The sequence below is a fragment of the Toxorhynchites rutilus genome, chromosome 1 (genome assembly GCF_029784135.1).
Source record: "Toxorhynchites rutilus septentrionalis strain SRP chromosome 1, ASM2978413v1, whole genome shotgun sequence".
Lineage (NCBI taxonomy): Eukaryota > Metazoa > Arthropoda > Insecta > Diptera > Culicidae > Toxorhynchites > Toxorhynchites rutilus.
The window spans coordinates 107,335,030-107,356,803 of NC_073744.1; the positions used below are offsets into that span (position 1 = coordinate 107,335,030).

General features: G+C 42.2%; 1 protein-coding gene across 1 annotated transcript; it reads left to right on the plus strand.

Annotated features, from left to right (window-relative positions):
* The first annotated feature begins 831 nt into the window (after nt 1-831).
* Nucleotides 832-21,138, plus strand: LOC129761285 (uncharacterized). Its single transcript, XM_055759001.1, has 2 exons — nt 832-843; nt 19,834-21,138. The coding sequence occupies exons 1-2, from the start codon at nt 832-834 to the stop codon at nt 21,136-21,138; spliced, it is 1,317 nt and encodes a 438-aa protein (XP_055614976.1).
* The last annotated feature ends 636 nt before the right edge of the window (nt 21,139-21,774 follow it).

Genomic DNA, 21,774 nt, shown 5'->3' on the forward strand with positions numbered 1-21,774 from the left:
GAGATAGAATAATAGGAAGAAAAAGGGAATAATAGGAAGAAGAAGGGTTTTTTTAAAGAAGAAAAAAATTACAGAGAAAATTCAATGAAAAAAAAAATTAAATGGAGAAAGGATAAATGTATGAAACGAATGAAAATTATGATTTATATATAAAGCGTAAAGACAATCAAGGAGGAATAATCGAGAAAAACAAAGGTGTAAGGCGAATTCATTAAAACAGTTGAAAGAGTCAAAGCACAAGTGAAGTAAAATATTTTTTTTTTTGAACAGTTGAAACAGCTAACAGCTAACTACAAAAACAAATTAACTATTATATTTTGGTGTAATTTTTTATTTTATTTTTTTTGTTTTTTTGTTTATATATCCATAATAAATAAAGTTCCAAGTATTTTCACAGATCGCACCTAGGACCTACAAAAAGAGGGGGGAGAGACCGCATCCACAGTTTGTTTTGAGGACCGGAACAGAGTGACGCCACACATCAGCAGAGAGGAGAAAGACGCGATCTATCAACAGAAGAATGGTAAGAAGGTTTAAAAAAAACGGTCAAAAAAAACATGAATAAATTTTCAATAGAGTTCTGGATAAAATACACAAAAAAAAAGAAAAGAGAGAAATTATGAGAAAAAAAAATGTGTTAATGAATGAGAAGAGAATAATCGAACACGTTTTAAAAAAGTTAAATCAATTTTATTGGTAATTTGCTCAAAAGCTAGACATATGAAAAAAGATCGGCAATGTAAAAAAAAAACAAATCAAAACAATGTATGAAATAAAAACAAAGAACGAAACAATGTAAAAAAAAAAAGTTGTAATTACGTACACTGTAAAATGGTCAAACTGGTAAGACGAAAATTAATTTTCAACGAGGAGCGAGACGTGGTCAGGCAGGCAAAGACAGATCTCAGCATACCGCTGATGGGAAGAGGAACGATTCGGCATCCCAGCCGGATGCTCGCAAGAAGAGGACGACGAGTCATGCGGAAGGTCGATGGTCATTGGTGTTGGGTGCTGTGGGACGACGGAGCGAAAACAGGAAGCAATTCGGGAATCGTGATCACCATCTGATCCTAAGGACACTGAAGTGAAAGTAGTAGAATTCATGATGGAACTGGATTTCATAATTGGAGTAATGACTTTGTACACTTTACGTTGAAGTAAAAGATTACAACAGTCTAAAAAAATAATGATTATTTATCGCCGGAAACTGATGATAAAGAGAATAACTCGGATCCAGATAAGGATGAACAGGATCTAAAATAAGGATCAAAGATGAACTGGAAGAGATGACATTTAATGATTGGAGAGCCTAAACTGCTATAATAGCAAACACTACAATCGGAGCAGCAAATGAAGCTCTAAAACTAGCAAACAAAAACAAGTTCTTGAAGTTGAATTTCATTCCAACGAAGATGTGATGGACTAAAGTACCGTTCTAAAAGGTTGTTCAGGAATGGAACCCAGAGACACGCAACAGTGGATCAAGACGGATGAGACGGCGCAACGCGGAAGGAGGCAAGCGGCAACTCACACCTAGTACCAGAGACCAACCAATTGACGAGTCACCAGTCGACGGATATACGGAGCGGAAGAGGAGTAGCCGGTGAACAATGAGAATCTTATATAAAATAAAAATTATAGAGTTTATGCAAATGTTTGAAAAAAAAACAAAACATTATATTTACAAATATATATTATATTTACATTATATTATATTTACAATTAGGAAAAATTCAAAAAAAAAAAATACACATTCATATATAAAAAAAAAATCTATTGCACAATATATATATATATAAAAAAAAAGAAGAAGGTTGATAACAATATTAGCAGGTAGATAGGAAATCTAACCTTTCGAACCAATGTTAGGGAAAACTCATCTAGTTTCCCCTAAAACTCATTGAGTAGGGGGATATGCAGCAACCAAAAAACCAGACGGGTTTTGTATACCCAAAATTATCAATAGGCTCGAGCCTAAATAAATAGATAGGTCTGGTTAATCTTAAATAAAGAAAAAAAAACATCTTTATCGCACGATCCTTATTGAGGGTCGTGTGAGTCAGATAAGGCCGGTCGATGCCGGGCCTAAATAAATACATTTCTCCTGCACGATCCTGTTTGAGGATCGTGTGATTTATAGCGTCTAGTTTTAAGATAAGAAATTTTGGTTTATGTTTTGGTGTTACGATAGCGGGGAGCTTATCGTAAGATTAGGTTTCATTAAGAGGAATGAGAAAAATAAAAGGGAGTCGATAGTGAGCCACGCTGGAGAACGGTTATCTCCTAAAAACAAGAAGTGGTGTTTTCTTGTGTTTTAGAGTGAAAGAAAGTGCCTTGGCCGCCGGTCCGCTACAATCGTTCCCGTCTCTAAACATATAATTGGCGCAGTCGAACAGGCGTCGTGTTTTGGTGAATCTATCAATTCATTGAGTGAAAATCAGTTGAATTTGAAAAGTGTTCAGGCTACGTGTTTAACTCTCTAAGACTAAGCGAATACTAGTGTTTGCGAGGTGAATACAGAAGCAGCCAAAATTACGACGACCGGACCAAAGGAATTCCAGCGGATATGGAACACATCCTTTTCTTAATGTAAGTAACAAATAACTAAAAAACTAGTAGTAACAAAATATTAAACCACAAGTGTTTGAATAACTTTACCAAACGAAAATTGTTTTTGTTTCAAAAATTTTACCAAGCGAAAGTTTCATTCAGTGTCTCAATAATTTTATAAAGGGAAAGTGTTGATTATTCTCAGAACAGCAATGGAAAACCGATTTCCAAATATTGCGAACGTAGAAAATCAGAGCAACGAAGATGAAGAGAGAAGGGCCGTAGAAACAGCGCAAATGTTTCAGCAGGCCGAAACAATTTTAAAATCTATGCAAACTCCGCAAGCTATTCGAGAGCTTCCGAATTTCGACGGAAATCCTGTAAAGCTCCATAGCTTTATTCGTTCAGTCGAAAATCTGATTCCATTTTTAACGGCATTGGAAAATACACCCTTTCATAGTGTGTGGCTCCAATCAATTCGAGCAAAAGTTATTGGCGACGCAGACCAAGTCCTGGAAATCTATGGAACTCCACTAAATTGGGATAGTATTAAAGAAAACCTGATCGCTTATTATAACGATAAAAGGGATAGCGTAACATTGACGCGCGAATTATTTCAATTACAGCAAGTAAACACTGTTGAGGAATTTTTCGGACGTGTACAAAATATTTTGTCGCTCTTAATAAACCATACAAACATTTCGACAGATAACGAAAAAGTGCGAATTGACAGGATAAATTCGCACAAAGAAAATGCTCTACAAGTATTTCTTTCTGGATTGAAGGAACCGATAGGCGGGAATGTGAGGGCAAGAAGACCATCCACGATCAAAGCGGCATTTGACGCTTGCATCGAAGAGAGAAATTTTCAATCAAAAACAGGACTGAAATCCCCAATATTCGTTCCTCCGCCTAAGTACGGGAACTTAAATCCTAGATTTCAACCATCAACCTCTAGAATGATGCCCGCACATCAACCAAGAAAAAACGGAACAGTTGACCATAGAACCACCATCGCAAAACACTCCGGCAGAAAATTCCGCTTTAGTAGATAATCTAAATTTTCATATGGGCACCAAAGAAGACCCGATAACATGAACTTCATACCGTACTTGAGATTGAAAACCCTAGAAGGATTCGACCTAAAATTACTCGTCGACACAGGAGCCAATAAAAATTATTTGAGCCCCAGACTTGTAAAACAATCTTCAAAATTACCGTCTCCAACATTGGTCACAAATATTTCTGGAAAACATTTGATTGATAGCTATGTTGAATTTAACCCATTCCCTGATATCATCAAATCCAAATTTGTTTTTCACGTTTTCGAGTTTCATAAATTCTTTGATTGCTTAATCGGATATGAAACTCTACAGGAGATAGGAGCAATCATTGACACTAGAAACAATACACTGAACGTTGCAAACAAAACATACAAAATGTACAGAAAATATCCAGAAATTATTTCACAAGAAATTCCCAGACAAACGGTCTTGAATATCGAAATCCTAGTTTCTACGAAGAATGGAGATTTCTTAATTGAAAGCGATTTCGAAATTTCACCTAATTTAATCATATGTGCTGGACTCTATCACGCACATGAAAGTAAAGCTTTTGTAGCGATAGAAAACAGAGCAAAAGTATCACAGCTGCTCAGTTTAAACTCCCCATTCGAAATAGAATCAAATAATTTCGAACAATTGAAATCTAGTACAGACTTAAACCACATAAATGATAACGTACCCATCAGTAATAGATACAGGAAACTAATTGATTAAGATTAGGTCATTTGAATTCAGAAGAGAAAGCTCAACTAATAAAGGTCATAAACGAACACCAATCAGTATTTTACATCGACGGCGAATCACTTTCAAACACTTCAGAAGTTACACATTCAATACACACAAAAGACGAATTACCAGTATACCAGAAAAGCTATCGTTATCCTCACTGCCATAGGGAGGAAGTTAGCAATCAGATTCGAAAGATGTTGAAAGAAGGCATAATTAGACCTTCTATTCCCCCATGGAACTCTCCAATATGGGTTGTACCAAAGAAGAAAAATGCCTCAAGCTTACAAAAATGGAGAATTGTAGTGGATTACAGGAAATTAAATGCCAAAACTGTGGACGATAAATTTCCAATACCAAATATCACAGACATCCTAGATAAATTAGGACGAAGCACATATTTTTCAACACTGGATCTTGCATCCGGTTTTCATCAAATCGGTATGAATAAGAAAGACATCCAAAAAACAGCCTTCTCCACAGACGAAGGGCATTACGAATATTTGCGGATGCCGTTTGGACTAAAAAACGCTCCAGCGACATTTCAGAGGCTCATGAACTCCGTTCTCAAACGTCTTGTCGGATCCGTTTGCCTTGTGTATATGGACGATATTATCGTTTACAGCACGAGCCTACAAGAACATTACGTTAATCTGAACAAAGTGTTCAATGCTTTAGAAAATGCTAACCTAAAAGTGCAACTAGACAAAAGTTTTTTCTTGCAAAAAGAAGTCAGCTTTTTAGGACATATCGTCAACGAAGATGGTGTTAAGCCGAATCCAGACAAGATAGACGCAATAAAGAATTGGCCCGCTCCAAGAACTGAAAAAGTCAAGTCTGAATCAAATTCTTCATGGGAACGCTAGGCTACTACAGAAGGTTTATTAAAGATTTCAGTCGAATAACTAAACCTCTTACTCAATGTCTGAGAAAAGACGAAAAAATCGAACACACACAACAGTTCTTAGACTGTTTTGAGAAATGTAAACAAATATTAACTAGTACTTCCGTGCTACAATATCCAGACTTCGAAAAACCATTTCACTTAACCACAGACGCATCACAACATTCAATCGGTGCTGTTTTATCACAGGGACCGATAGGAAAAGACAGGCCAATTACCTTTGCCTTAAGAACACTGAATAGAAAAATATTCGACTGTAAAGAAAAATATTCGACGATAGAGATAGAGCTTCTTGCCATTTATTGGGCAACTAAATACTTTCGCCCTTACCTCTTTGGAAAGAAATTTACATTATTTACAGATCATAAACCTTTAACCGGAGCTATGAATCACAAAGATCCTTCTACGAAAATAGCAAAATGGATGATAGCCTTGCTAGATTATTCATATGACATCCAATACAAGGCTGGTAAGCAAAACGTTGTTGCAGATGGTCTATCTAGAATACCACAAGAAATTAATGCAAATGAAGAGGAAGACACATCTTCCGATATGGCTACACAACATTCAGCAGATACAGACGACTCAGAATTTATACCATGCACCGAGAAACCAGTAAACTCCTTTTGTAATCAAATAATTTTAAATATTAGCACTAACGAAGACGAAAAATTTGAACAAATTTTTCCTAAAGTGTTTCGACATACAATAACGCAACATATTTACGGCGTTCCACAAATTGCATCTACTGCCCAGAAAAATTAATCAATACCATACAGATTGTATACAAAACCTACTTCAGCAGAGTAAAAACGTTCAAAATTTTTATTTCCCAAAAACTTCTAGTCGACTTGAAAACTTCTGAGGAGCAGAACGAAACAATAGCTATTCTATTCACTTTAGAGCTCATAGAGGAATTGAAGAAAATTTAGCCGAAATTAAAAGAAATTACTACTTCCCAAACACGAAGAAGATCATTCGACAGTTCATTTCAGTATGCGAAACGTGTCAAAAAGCAAAATACGAACGTCACCCATACAAAATCCTTTTTTCACAAACCCCCATACCCAAAAAACCGTTGGATATTGTCCATGTAGATATTTATATTTCCCAACCGAATATCTTTCTTACGGCAGTCGATAAACTCTCTAGATATGGGATGATGATACCAATTAAATCAAAATCAATACCCGATATTAGAAACGTCATAACAAAACTAATTACAATGTACGGATGCTCTAAATTAATAGTTTGTGATAACGAACCATCACTCAAATCCGCAGAAATCCGAGGTATGCTTCTTGATCTTGGAACAGACATGTATTTCACTGCATCGAATAAAAGTGAAATGAATGGTATCGTCGAGAGATTCCATTCAACAATAAGCGAAATCTACAGATGTATTCAAGACAAATACATAGACGTTACAAAAAAGGAACTATTTAGAATTTCCCTTGCACATTATAATAAAACCATTCATTCCAGCACAAATCTCAAACCAGCTGAAATCTTCTTTGGAATCAAAGAGGGCGAAGAACGACCTTTAAATATGGACGAAATCATAACAAATAGAGACAAAATTTATGACGAAGCGATTGTGCGCTTGAAAGCAAAACAAAAAACGGATCTTGACTACCATAACAAAACCCGCGAAACAGAACCGGTACTCGAACCCAACGAAGAAATCTACGTTGCAAGACAGGGTATAAAAAGCAAGACGAAAGACCCATTTAAAAAAACTAAAGTATTGACAAACAGAAGGAAGACGTTCATCGACTCAAAGAATAGAAAACTTCACAAGACAAAAATTGAACGACGTTGAAAAACATAAAAAAAAGACGGGTGGGTAATGTCGGGGACAGTAAATACAGGGACGGATGACCTTCGGATTAAAGTCCTTTAAAATAAGAACAGAGCAGCAGGAAATACATAGCTCATCATGTTGCTTCTTAGTTATTTTATATACAATGCAGATGTAACGTCAGTCAATTTTCAACTTCAGTTATCAACCAAAGAAAGCAGTTCTTGCTACCGAGAAAATTCGTTAATGCCATCCTGCATACAATGTGTTGTAATTTGAAGCCACTTTTAATTCGGAAACTATGCATGGGTTTGTGAAAACTGAATTATCATTTTAAAAGACCCCAACCACCAATAAGTTCAAGAACAAGCATAAACAAAATATTTTTTTTTATATTATATGTCATATTATGTCACTTTAGAATGCATTGGAATTGTGAAAAACTTTTAATAACTCTTCTTAGAAAGTTTGAATGGCCCTGAAAAGCGCCGTGTTTCACGGTGGCTGGTTTTGCCACCAAAACAGTCTGTATAAACAAACTTTTTCCTTCTTCTACCTGCTGCCGTTTTTCGATTGCGTTTGCCACTCGCTGAAACTAGTTGTTGCCACTGAACCGAATGTGCTCTGTTCTGTAGGCGGGTTTTCTTATTGTCGTGAGCAGCTTTGCAAGCCAACTCGAGCACTCCGGCGGCCGAAATTCTATAATCGCTATTAGGTATACTGGTGCTCCGGCACCAATCCGTTGATGCGATGTGATGTGAAACGATGCCATACAACCACACTGATTTTTGAAAGAGAATGATAAATTTTTCAGCGGATCCGCGCGTTTTGTACTTTAGCGCTACACGCTCACAGGATAGAGACAAATCGGCAGACTCAGCCAAAGGGGCGAGTCCAACGAGACGAACGAATGAGCTTTAAAAGGCAGCGATGGCAAAAAAATACATCACGGCGCTTTTGGATCTCGGACTGGAACGTCACCCTCTGGCGCCTTGGAAGGAGTTTGCAGATTTTACCTGTTTTTTCACACCTAAAAAACTAACTTTTGCTTCTAGCAGCCTTTCTGAAGGCTAAGTTAGTCCTCAATATAGTTTTAGTTTACAGATTTGCTGCAGCAGACGACATCCGTTTACTTCGACCGCAGTGAGCGGTGCTTACCGGCGTGCCGGAAAAGCGCGCGCTTTTCGGCGTCACCAACGCCACGCCCCCTTTTTTCTTTTGGGCAGTGTTGGCAGTTTATTTGTAGCGATTAGTGATTTTAAATATAAAATATAATTTAAAAAGAAGACGTGCGCTTACGGACAGTGAAGTGACTGGTGATTTTTCAATTTCAAAAGCTTATACGCGATATTGGTGGTTTTACAAGTGCTCTGGTTAAAAAAGTGTGAATTTCTGGGCACATTTCCCTAAGTGTAAAGCCCCCATAAATATTATATAGTGTTTTAACCCGAAGAAAACCCCAGTCATCGGCTATACCTAGGGTGTAGCCAGACAACAGCATGGCTTCAAGTAGCTCCGGGCCTCCGGGAGGCCAAGCTACAAACATGTACGAGGGTAAACCTACCCAACGTACCGCTCCAAGGTGGGCCGACCCACTAAACGGAAATCTTCAAATCCTGCTACTTCGTGCAACAGGAGAGAACATAATCCCGACTAATCCGTTCATAGTAAGCAAGACGATCGCTAACGCTGTAGGAAAAAAATATTACACAGCGCGACCGAGACGACAAGAAGAGGACTCAATATATCCTTACGGCCAAGGATGAGGATATCATTGGTAAGCTCCTTTTAATTAATCAACTGATTGACGGAACCCCTATTGAAGTGATTTACCACCCAACCCTTAACCAACGTAAATGTGTTGTTACTTGCCGTGATGTCATGGACATCAAGGAATCCGAACTGGTTACAGAGCTTTCCGATCAAGGTGTGATCGATGTCAAGCGCATAACCAGGAAGGAGAATAATATTGTTGTGCCAACTGCCACTCTCATTTTAACTATTCGTGGAACTGTTGTTCCAGATTTTATTAATTTCGGATTTATTCGGGCTGGGACTAGAAATTTCTATCCCAACCCAATGCAATGCTTTAAATGCTACAAATTTGGGCATACAAGCAAACGATGCAAACGCGATAACCCGCTTTGCAGAAATTGCGGTCAAGAACATCCAGAACAAAAGGATGGAACTAAAACCTGCAACGCTTCAGCATTTTGCGTGAATTGCCAAGGGGACCATTCCTCTTCGAACAGGAAATGCCCTGTATGGCAATGCGAAAATAATATTACCAAAATCCGAGTCGACTATGGTATCTCCTATAAAGAGGCAAAGGACAAATACAATGGACAAATTAATGGACCAACATATGCAAGTGTCTTGCAAGACAAACTCTCCAACTTGCAAAAATCAGTAACCAGCTGCAACTGTAAATGCAACTGCGCTGCAACTGCCTCGGCCGTTTCGGCCTCTTCCAGCCGCGAAAGCACCCCTTCAATTGATACTACACTCGACACTACCATGACAGATTCGACAACTGATAGTTCAACAGCTGAATCTGAGAGCGAATCAGTCATCTCCATGGATACTTCCGATGTTCCAAACAAAAATAAAAATAAAAGAAAAATTGCGAAAGGCTCATCTTCAGATTCAGATCAAAAATCCGAAGATGAAACCCTAACTAATAAAGACAAGAAAAGAACAAGAAATGAACAAAAACAGACACCAACAACAAATAACAATACAACCCCAAAAGAAAACAACAACAACAACAACACTCATCAAACAAAAAACAACAATAACAACAACAGCAACGCACATTCAACAAAAAACAACACAAACACAACAAACACTCCAAAGACTTCTACACCAAACAAAAACAACACCAATACCTCAAAGAAAGCTTCTCTTTCCAAGGGTAAAGGACCATCGAACTAATTCTCTTTGAATAGTTCAAACATACACACAATCAAGACTTAAGAATTAGAGTTAAAAACACCAACACATTCACTCCAATACAGAAATTCGGGATACAATGGAACATCAGAAGTATCCGACAAAATATTTTAGAACTAAAAATTCTTATTTCGAGCTCTAATCCCACAGTCATAGACCTTCAAGAAACTATGACACCAAACAATTTCAACAAACACTTCATCCCAAAGTACATCACATACTTCAAAGAGGGTCCCAACCCCTCAAAGCACGGAGTTGCAATCGCAATCAAGGATGGCACTCCACATGATCTTCTTGCAATTACCACCGACCTTCAGGCAGTGGTAGTACGCATTAAACACCCCTTTCCAATCACTGTCGTCAGCATCTACATCACTAATAATTCTAATCCGACCACTCTACGAGGCCAACTAGACCATCTGTTCTCCCAACTTCCCGCCCCAATCATACTTATGGGTGATTTCAACGCCCACTCATACGCCTGGGGAGGCGCATACCTCGATCAAAAAGGATCTATAATCGAAGATTTTATCTCCGACCATTCCGTACTCCTTCTAAACAACGGCCAACACACCAGAATTCATCATACTGGTACTACTTCGGCCATTGATCTCACTATGGTATCACACAAACTCTCTTCAAAACTTTCATGGAACATTCACGATGATACCTGCGGCAGCGATCATTTTCCAATTCTCATCTCCTTCGGCCAATCTTCTCCAGAGTTTCCAACAAGGCCAAGATGGAAATTTGAATATGCTGACTGGGCTGGCCATCAATTTGATATTGAAAACCGCCTTTCCGCTAAACAAGACTGGACAGCCGAGGAATTCTCCAAAGTTGTCCTTGAGGTTGCAATGTTGCACATCCCTAGAACCAGTGGCATCCCTGGCAGGAAATGCGTCCCATGGTGGTCGCCTGAGCTGAAGGCAGCGATCAAAGGTCGACGTAAGGCCTTACGCAAACTCAGAAAGGCCCATCCGGATAACCCCCATAAGCCCACTCTGCTCACAGAGTTCCAAAGGGCTCGCAACGAAGCTCGAACTGCCATTAATTCAGCCAAACACAATAGTTGGGCTAAATTCGTCAGCGAAATTAACCCTAACACGTCGACAAAGGAGTTATGGAGTAAGATTGGTAGGCTTCATGGCAAGAAAAGAAGCAAAGAGTATAATCTTCTTATTAACGGTCAATACACCAATGACCGGAAAATCATCGCCGAGGCGTTCGGAGATTTCTTTGCATCTGCCTCCTCCAATCAAAATTACGACCAAACCTTTCAAACCCACAAAACGGAATGCGAAAAAATTCGAATCGATTTTCATACCGATGTGGAATTTGACTTCAACAAAAACCTCTCCCTCAAAGAGCTCGATTGGGTACTGAACAAAGTCAAACAAGGATCCACCGGACCCGATGACATCAGCTACCCGATGCTAAAGAAACTACCTCATCTCGGGAAAAAAGCACTTCTGAAGCTCCTCAACAAAGTCTGGGACAGTGGAACCCTCCCCAGTTGCTGGAAAGAGGGTTTAATGATCTGTATCCCGAAACCAGACATGAACAATCATCTTCTCGACAATTTCCGCCCCATCACTCTTCTAAGTTGTGTTGGGAAAGTCATGGAAAAAATAATAAATCGACGCTTAACGACCTTTCTCGAGTCAAATAAGCTGATTGATTCCAGACAATTCGCATTCCGCCCGGGAAAAGGTACAGAAGATTGCCTCGTAGCAATCGAAAAAATCCTAGACGACGCAACTGAAAAATTACAGAACATAGATATCGTTTCACTTGACCTATCCAAGGCCTTCGATCGGGCATGGAGATACCCAGTGCTGAAAAGCCTCTTCAACTGGGGGATTCGTGATAGGTTAGGCCTCTTCATAAAAAGTTTCCTTGAAAACCGGTCTTTCAAAACCATCATCAACAACCATAGGTCTTCTTTAAAAATCCCTGAAAACGGTTTCCCCCAAGGCTCAGCACTTTCACCTACCCTTTTCAACATTGCTATGCAATCCATCTTCGAACTAATTCCCGATCACATAAAGATCATAGTCTATGCAGATGACATAACTCTTATCTCTACGAGCTGCTTCGGCTTAAATTTAAAAAAAAATTTAAAAAAAAACTTGAATAAATCAGAGAAAGAGGCTTCAAAAAACCTTAGACTCCATCCAAAACTGGGCTCTAACAACAGGTTTGAAAATTTCCCCGGAGAAATCCAAGCACATGTACATTGGAAAACATCTCAGTAGGAGAACCTATCTTCAACTTAACAAAATCCCGATCCCCACAACGAGGACATTGAAAATACTAGGAGTTACTTTTGATAAGAAACTCAACTTCTTACCACATTCCCAAAAGACCAAAATAGCAACCAGAATGAAGCTGAACATCATCAAGGCTATTGCAGGCAACCTAGCCTCTGGTCACAGAAAAACACTGCTGAATATTGTAAACGTTTGGTTGGTCCCAAAAATCCTATACGGAATAGGCACCTTCAGCCGCGGAGGGGACGGTGTGTTAAACACCATTCAACCAGTTTACAATAAAGCAGTCAGGATTGCAATCGGAGCTTTTCCCACTAGCCCCACTCTTGCCGTAATGGCTGAAAGTGGTCAACTTCCCTTCAAACACCTGGCGACAAAAGCCATCACAAATAAAGCCATCCGTCACCTGTCACTTCCCGACAGTGACCACAATGTCCCACTAATACGCAGGGCCCAAACATCATTCAACAACCTCACAAACAAAGACCTCCCCAATATTTGTGAACGGCCATCTGCTACGGGAAGAAATTGGAACGTCAAACCGCCGAACATTAACCTTGATCTTCTTAAAGCTGTCCGAGCGGGAGACCCTTCTCCAAAAATCAAAGCTTGCATCCAATTTTCAAATTAATCACCAGGTATATACAGATGGTTCAGTCAATGCCGATGGAGTTGGATGTGGAATTTTTGAGAGTAGATACATAGGTAGCTTTTCTCTTCCACCGCAATGCTCCATCTTCAGTGCGGAAGCTTTCGCTCTTTTAATAGCTACCCAAGAATGCACCCATGATTTCCTGCCTACCACAATATTTTCCGACTCAGCTAGCTGTCTCCATGATCTTCTAAGTGGAAACAGCAAACACCCATGGATAATACAAACAGAAGAGGCTGCTTCAGATAAAAACATCTCCTTCTGCTGGGTTCCTGGTCACTCAGGAATCCGCGGAAACACAGCCGCCGACATATTGGCCGGCAAGGGCAGCAAAATGGAACCCCCAGACATGCCCTGTCCTCCATCTGACATTGTCCGCTGGGTAAAACAGCAAGTCCGTGAAAGTTGGGACATAGACTGGATAAACAGCCGTCCCACTCATCTTCATCAAATCAAAAATTCCACTCTCCCTTGGGAGGACCGTCTCAATAGTAGGGAAAGGCAAGTCCTTACCCGTCTTCGAATTGGGCACACTAACTTCAGCCACTCACACTTGTTCTACAGAGCCGAAAAACCCCAATGTGCTTGCAACGTAGCACCCGTTTCCGTTAGCCATCTTCTATTAGAATGCCAACATACCAAAGATGTTCGAGCCCGACACAATATAGGTCAGAGTCTCCGAGATATCCTCAGTAGAGACGAGACCCAAGAAACCAATCTTATTGCGTTTCTGAAAGAAACCGACTTCTTTGGTAAAATCTAAATCGAAATACTAAGTACTTTTGAAATTGTTTATTTATTACAGTTCGCCACTTCATGGTCATGTATGCATGTTCATGTGTGTATATACATGTATGTAACTACATACATATATATATACACGCATCTATTAATACATATTCTCACATATATATTCCATTTATTACATTACTTAACTGATTTCCTAACTTTACAACCACACTCACCAAGGAGGATAAATTCATTAAATAAACCTCTCCATTTTTCAGCTATACTATATACCATTAAATTCAAAACCACTATATTTTATTATCCATTCAAACTGTATTTCATTTCATTTCACCCCACCCCACACCCACTCCTCCCCTCTTTCCTTCCCATACCACTCCCACCCCCTCCCACTCCACTAATCCCACCCAAATCCTTTCCACTCCTTTCCTTCCTATCCTCCTGAGAAGGGCCTTTTTGTTTTTTGGCTTTGGAACACGCCTTTCGCTGGGTCACTTGTGCTTCGTTACTGCTTTGGTCCTCGGATCAGTAAATTTTTACTTTTCTTTACAGCATATATTAAATATCTTATGAAGCATAGGATCCCTTCCTACCTTCTTCTTTAACCGAGAGTCGAGCGGACAGGTCTGATGAGTGATTTTGTTGGTTTCCCTTTCGCCAGTCCCCTCTGGGCTGGTTTTATTGTGGCTCTTCACTGGGCTAGAGGCGAATGAACTGCAAAGTTTAAAGCCTCTTAAAAACAAAGAAAGAAAGAAAGAAAAATACATTCATTACGATTTGTTCGCTCGATGGATTCACATGCAGGCTAAAAAGGGTCCTTTTCAGGATCACAAAATTATCTTTAATCTAAAGAGTTTATTGTTTTGTTATAACTCGATATCTCCATCTTGTTCGGCTAAACCTTTCTGTTTAGCGATTGCGTTTGCCACTCGCCACAGCTTTCACAGTTGGAAAATTTCTTCCCATCCAGCTTGTGACATGTTGTGGAGTAAATTATATTTAATGCGACGTGCCGAAGCACCACTCAGTGTCGCATTGGAGGTGATTTTAACCTGTAATTGAACATTTGCGATGACAGTGGTACAGTGTCGACTTTTAATGTGGGGTCATAATTTGGACCCCGAACTCTATGTCCAAACAAATATGTCGCATTACAGGTCCGTTCAATTAGCTAAATGTCGACTGTACTTTCAATCTAGAAGCAATTTAAGAATTGGTGAAAATTGAATAATCGGGAAAGTCCCCAACCATCAATAAGCTCAGAACAACTGCCAAATTCACATACTCATCATCTCCTGGCAAACAAATTATGAAAAAAATCCATTTGTGTTTTATTATAATCAATTTATTGGATATTGTTTCAGGAAGCATTGAACTGTATTTCGTAAACTCTTTTTTGGAAGGTTTAATGGCCCTGAACAGCGCCGTGTTTCATGGAATGGTTCCAATTTAGAAAACTTAGTACTCGTGGTTTTGAAAAAAACCATTTCGAACGCCCTCGATGCCGCCTTGTTCTGGATTTGCCACCAAAGCAGTTTGTATAAAGAACAAACTGTTTTCTTCTGCTACCTGCTGCCGTTTTGCGATTGCGTTTGTCAATCGCTACTCGCTGCAACTGCTTGTTGTTGTCTTGATGTCCACCGAACCGAATGTGTTCTGTTCTGAATGCGGGGTTTCGTATCGTCGCGAGCAGCTTTGCCAGCAAACTTGGTCACTTCGGCGGCCGAAACTATGTAACGCCGACTAGGTGGACTGGTGCACTGGTACTAACGCTCTCGGCCTAGCAACCCTTGTGGAGCAATTGGCGAATACACCTACGGGAAATTGCAGACCAATACGGTTCGAGCGGGATCTTGCCTTTCCCTTCACTTTTCCTCCTTTGCCATGTCCAGACATGGCTGTATGTGTTGGTTTGTTGATGTGATGTGATGCGAAACGATGTGGTGTACGGTTTGTATGAGAATGATCGTTACGACAGCGGAGCGGGGATTTTTAAGCTGACTGACTGGCTCGAGAATTACGCATGTGTGAGACTGCGACCAATGTTTCGATCATTTTTTTCTTTTTCCTTTCCAATCGCTGCTGCTCTGGTTGCCCGTTTTGGTCGGTACGATTTGAGGAGCACAAAATGGACCAATCAAAAAGTGGCACATAATGCATTTGGACAATGCCAATCTCGACGAGTGCATGGTTCAAGGGATTGAATGTAGGTCGTGATTTCATTCGCGTGATATCTCGGCTTATGTGCAATCACTACAACCTAAACGCGCATCTCTATCGCATTGGGCTCGCAGCAAACAATCTTTGTGATTGTGGCGATGGCTACCACGACATCGAGCATGTTGTCTGGTCGTGTATCCGGTTCCATGCTGCTCGCTCTCAGCTCTCTAGAGCACTGAGAGCACAAGGCAGACAATCGGATATCCCCGTCCGGGATATCTTAGGTAGCCGGGATCCTGATCTTCTGCTTCATCTATACCTGTTCCTCAGAAACGCCGATGTCAACGTTTAATGATGTTTCCTTCGTTGTGTCCCCGTTTCATATCCCTCCTATCCGATCGATAAACTTTTACTTAGTCGCGGCAATACATACACACACTCTTTACAGATGCACGGGCCGAAGGTTGTGCAGTCCACTGATTATTCAACAAGAGCCAAAGGTTGTACCGCTCATGACAACTCTACACGAGCTGATGATTGCGCCGCCATTCTATCCTGGATTCCTTGAGTCGAGAAAGACGCACCACGCTAGATATGGGGTACAGACTAGGGGGGCGTTGCTGATTAATGGTCAGCTGCATCCCAATAGGAAGTATCCCGTGTCGGGCACACGTACAGAGCATCGAAGACTGCGACATACCAATTATGAGAACACTTGTAATACTAACCTCGAGTCAACCGCGAAAAATCGGTTACATATTACTAACATAGTCTAAGCAAACATTGTCAAAATATTGAACTCCCGGCCCCGTTAGGCTGACGCCATATGAGCCTTAATAAAATATATATTTTGGATAAAAAAAAAAAAAAAAAATGCTTGATATTTCACAATTATTCAATTATTTATCTCAAGAAAAATGAAATGTTATTCGTTACGATAGATGCGTAGATATATTTCCTATCAATTGATGCAAAAACCTTTGCGATCTATTGAGAAATGCTCGAGTTATAAGCGTTCCAAGTCTTGCATTTTTTCCTACTTGTACAGTGCCTAGATTTTCATTTCACCCCCTATATCTTCCGGTTAGACGTAGTCCTACGTCAAAAAAATGGGGATCAACATAGGGTAGGAGCCTGCCTGTTGGTCTCAAATGTTTCTATCTCACGCCTCCACGAAGATCATATGACGACATTTTTAGATCGGGCGTGAACTGGAAACACACACCTGGTCTTGGCTCCGAGAACGGGTGCCGAAAGTGGCTAAGTGAGGGGGTGCGAGCGAGTCAGAGCGCTATATCTCTCCCGGGGAAGGCCTCCCGGGTCATGGAGGCCTTGCCAACCCGCTGTCTCCCGGGCAAAGGAAATACACCCAATAAAATGGAGCTACGATCACGGAGAGCAATTAGAATGCGATCACCCGACATTTTTAGATCGGGCGTGAACTGGGAACACACACCTGGTCTTGGCTCCGAGAACGGGTGTCGAAAGTGGCTAAGTGAGGGGGTGCGAGCGAGTCAGAGCGCTGTATCTCTCCCGGGGAAGGCCTCCCGGGTCATGGAGGCCTTGCCAACCCGCTGTCTCCCGGGCAAAGGAGATACACCCAGACAATGGAGCTAAGGTCAAGACGAATACTACGAATGCGATCACCCGAGGATGGTCCCCGAACTGGAGCTGGTCCTGGAACGGGCGTAAGAGCGAGCGGCCAGCGGCTGGAGGGCGATGTGCAAGAGCGGGCCACCAGCCGGGTTCAACCCGAAGAGCTACCGCCACACGGAAACAGCAGCCATCGACATCACCAACGAAACGCTGCGCCTACGAGGCGTGTTGCGACTGTCAGACGACAGTCGTCCACACTTGTGGGTACTACTAGGCGACGGATCATGTGGACACACGAAATGAACGAATTCGTGATCCGCGCCTATTACATCTGCACTGCTTTGGAGACGGACATGAGCGGTCGCCCTCGAATACTCGCAATGTTCGAGGAAGCGTATCCAGAGTTCGTCGGGAGGCTTGACCAAAACGCGATGAACGCGAGGCGTAGAGTGATTGTACGCAACAATATGCTCTCCCAAACGCAAGTCGACGAGATCAAGCAGCAGGTGCAGAGAGAACTAAGCTCCAGAACAAGCAGAGCAACCGATGTGTCGAGACGGAGTTCAGTACGGCTGAGCAATTCATTCACGAGTGGGGCACGCGAATCACCACCAGTGGAGGCCACAGTACAACAACCCCCTGAGCCGGAAGATCCACAGCCAGATCAACAACTACTACGCGATCTGGTCTTCCATTACGACGAGGCGATCTCACAGTTCCGCGACACGGACCCTTTGTCGCGCCCCAGGATCCCGAAGTTGCAGCATTCCCGCAGGCTGACAAGTGCAGTAAAGCTCATGAACGAGCACGTTCTTCCGCTGCACTTGGTTGATGCTGAGAACATGGAGGAGCTGCAACTGAAAGTTTACTGTGCTGCTGTGGCGACCGCCAAAAGTTTAGGATACCGTATTAGGCCAAGAGGCGGACTGCTCCAACATCTCCGTGAAAGGCGTGAGCCTCCATGGCGAAGGAGATTGGAGCAACGGATCCTAAACAAGCGCGCCGCATTTGGAAGACTGATGGCGTACAAAAGAGGCAGCAGATCGGCGAAATTATGTCGCCAAGTTGCTGTGATCGTGCGGCCTACTGAACTTCGCCAGCTGGGAGCTCACCAGCTGACGGAAAAACTCGACACACTGGTACAGCAATTGAGCGTCCTAACTAAACGGCTGAAACGTTACTCTGACTCTGCAAAGCGCCAGGAACAAAATCGGATGTTCAGAGATAACGAGAAAGCGTTCTACGACCACATTAGCGACGAGAAGCCCGACTACCGCGAAGGTTTGCCAGATATTAGCGATGTGACGAACTTCTGGGCTGGTATTTGGGAGACCCCAGTAGAACATCGCGGGCAAATGTGGTTAAGACGGGAGGAGGAGAGTTGTGGTGAAATTGGAGAGATGCCAGCTATCATCGTCGGAGAGAATGATGTCCGCGAAGCATCGCGGTACCTGAGGAACTGGGCAGCACCGGGCCCCGATGGTGTCCAGAACTTTTGGCACAATAGGCTGACCGTCGCACATCCAAAGATAGCTGAGTGCTTCAACAAGGTGTTACGTGACCCACACAACCTTTCTGAATTCGCCACCCGTGGCGTCACCTTCCTCCTCCCGAAAGACAGCAACACATTGAACCCATCAAAGTACAGACCGATAACGTGCCTATCGAGTCTGTACAAAATACTGAGCAGCATAATTACCGCCAAAGTTTCTGCTCACTGCGAACAGCATCACATCATCGCAGAAGAGCAGAAAGGATGCAGGAAAAATACGCATGGCTGAAAAGACCAGGCCATCATCGACGCAGCCATAGTCGGCCAGGCGGTATATAACCAGCGGAACCTAAGTATGGCCTACATCGATTACAGGAAGGCTTATGACTCCATACCTCACTCGTTTCTCGTCCGGGTATTGGAGCTCTACAAAATTGATCCCGTCGTCGTTAGGTTCCTGCAGCATGCGATGAGGCAGTGGAGTACGTCTCTGCACCTCAGTGATGGGGAAAATGTGTTGCAGTCTAGAACGCTGCAGATAAAGAGGGGGATATTCCAAGGCGACTCTTTCAGCCCGCTTTGGTTTTGTCTGGCACTGAACCCCCTCAGTAGGACGCTCAATGGAAATGGCTATAAAATAAGGTATGGCGACGGCGCCCACGAAGAAGTGACCCATACCTTCTACATGGATGATCTCAAGGTCTACGCTGATTCACGTCAGCGTCTAGGTGTAGCTATCCGGGTTGTCGAAGACATAAGCAGGGACATCTGCATGGAGTTCGGCCTCGACAAGTGCCGCTGTGTCCATCTGCTGAAAGGGCAGCTTACCGAATCCGGAGGTTACGAGGTCTATGACGGCGAGTTTATAAGAGACATGGTTCGTGGAGAATCCTATAAATATCTTGGATTCCGACAGCTCACCGGGATTCGCCACTCCGGTGTGTTGCGGGTAGGCAGTAGAGCTGCAGATGCAACGGTGTTAGCCTACGATACGAAGTTTCCGATCATCTTGCCCAGGAATCATCGAATTACGGACCTGCTGTTAGATTTCTATCATCGAAAGTACGGCCATGCCAACGATGAGACCATCGTCAACGAGGTGCGTCAGAAATTTCACGTCTCACAACTACGAGTGAAAGTACGCCTGACCAGAAAACTCTGCATGTGGTGCCGCGTGTACAAAACAATGGCCGCCGCTCCTAAAATGGGACCGCTTCCTGCGATATGGTTGAAGACGTGTGTGCGTCCATTCACCTACGTGGGCGTGGACATCTTTGGTCCGTATTTAGTAAAGGTTGGACGGAGCGTAGCTAAGCGATGGGTATGCCTATTCACTTGTCTCACTATACGAGCTATTCACCTCGAGATGGCTGCCAGCTTATCTACTGACGCGTGTAAGAAGGCGATCAGGAGGTTTATAGCACGACGGGGCTCCCCTCAGGAAATTTACTCTGACAACGGTACAAATTTTGTGGGAGCGAGCCGGGAGTTGCACGAAGAAATTGGCAGGATGCACACTGAATTGGGCAGCACCTTAACGAATGCACAAACCCAGTGGAGGTTTAACCCTCCTGCTGCTCCTCATATGGGAGGCTGTTGGGAGAGGATGGTTCGGCCCGTAAAATCGGCTCTTGGAAGCGTGCCGGTAGTGAGGAAGTTAGATGACGAATCGCTCGCTACGGCACTGGCAGAAGCTGAGAGCATGGTGAACTCTCGACCGTTGACGTTCGTTCCGTTGGAATCGGCTGATCATGAGTCGTTAACGCCCAATCACTTCTTGCTCCTCAATTCCAATGGAGTACGAGAACTAGGAAAACTTCCAACGGATGAGGGAATGGCGTTGAGAAACAGTTGGAACATGGTTCAGCATACCATAGATAACTTTTGGCGCCGCTGGGTGGTGGAATATCTACCGACCATTATAAGACGCACAAAGTGGTTCCGAGATGTAAGACCGATCAAGACAGGGGATTTGGTGCTCGTGGTGGATGAGAATATCAGGAACCGGTGGCTACGTGGAAAAGTGATCCACACAATTCCTGGAAAAGATGGAATTACTCGTTGCGCAGAGGTGATGACGTCAGCAGGGATTTTGAAGAGACCTGTTACGAAATTGGCTTTGCTGGATGTAGAAAAATCTGGTGACGCTGAACTAGAAGTTAAGGCGACACGGGGGGGGGGGAGACTGTTCGCCGCACCAGCCCCTCGAACAGGTCTGTGACGGTGTGTAACGCAACTCTAACGGATGATCTGGGAAGTATGGGAGAAAGCGACAGTAGGAAAAAACGTAAACATAAACAAAACAGAAATTATACAAAGCGGTGGCGAAGAAATGAGATTGTTGTAGAACCTATCCTAAATCAATATATACATTTATAGCTTTAAGCGGATCAAATCATATACACGGTTGATTGATTTTTTGCTGGAAGAACTCCCATCGATTGTATCACAACAATAGCGCTTTTGGTCCCGAGACTATGAAAACAATAAAAAACGAATATAATCAATAATAACGAGAACAAATTTTCTGCAGGTTTAGTATTGGCTTTGATTTGATATGTCGATCATCTGAATCGGTCTAGTAGTTCAAAAGTTTTGAATTTTTGAAAAAAGTCATTTTTGGAAAAATGAGATAAAAAATGATTTTTCGGACAAACCTGAAATGGAAATGGCCACCCTACTTATAAAAAATACGGGTCTAATGTTTTGCGATAATGAAGCACAAATTTCTGCAAAACTCAAGAACAAATCAAGAAAATCTAACCAAATTTGGTATATGGAGTTTTTAAGGGGACAATAAATGTTTCTATGGTTGTTCGACACTCTTCTCCCCGCTCTTTAGGGAAGGGGGCTGCCA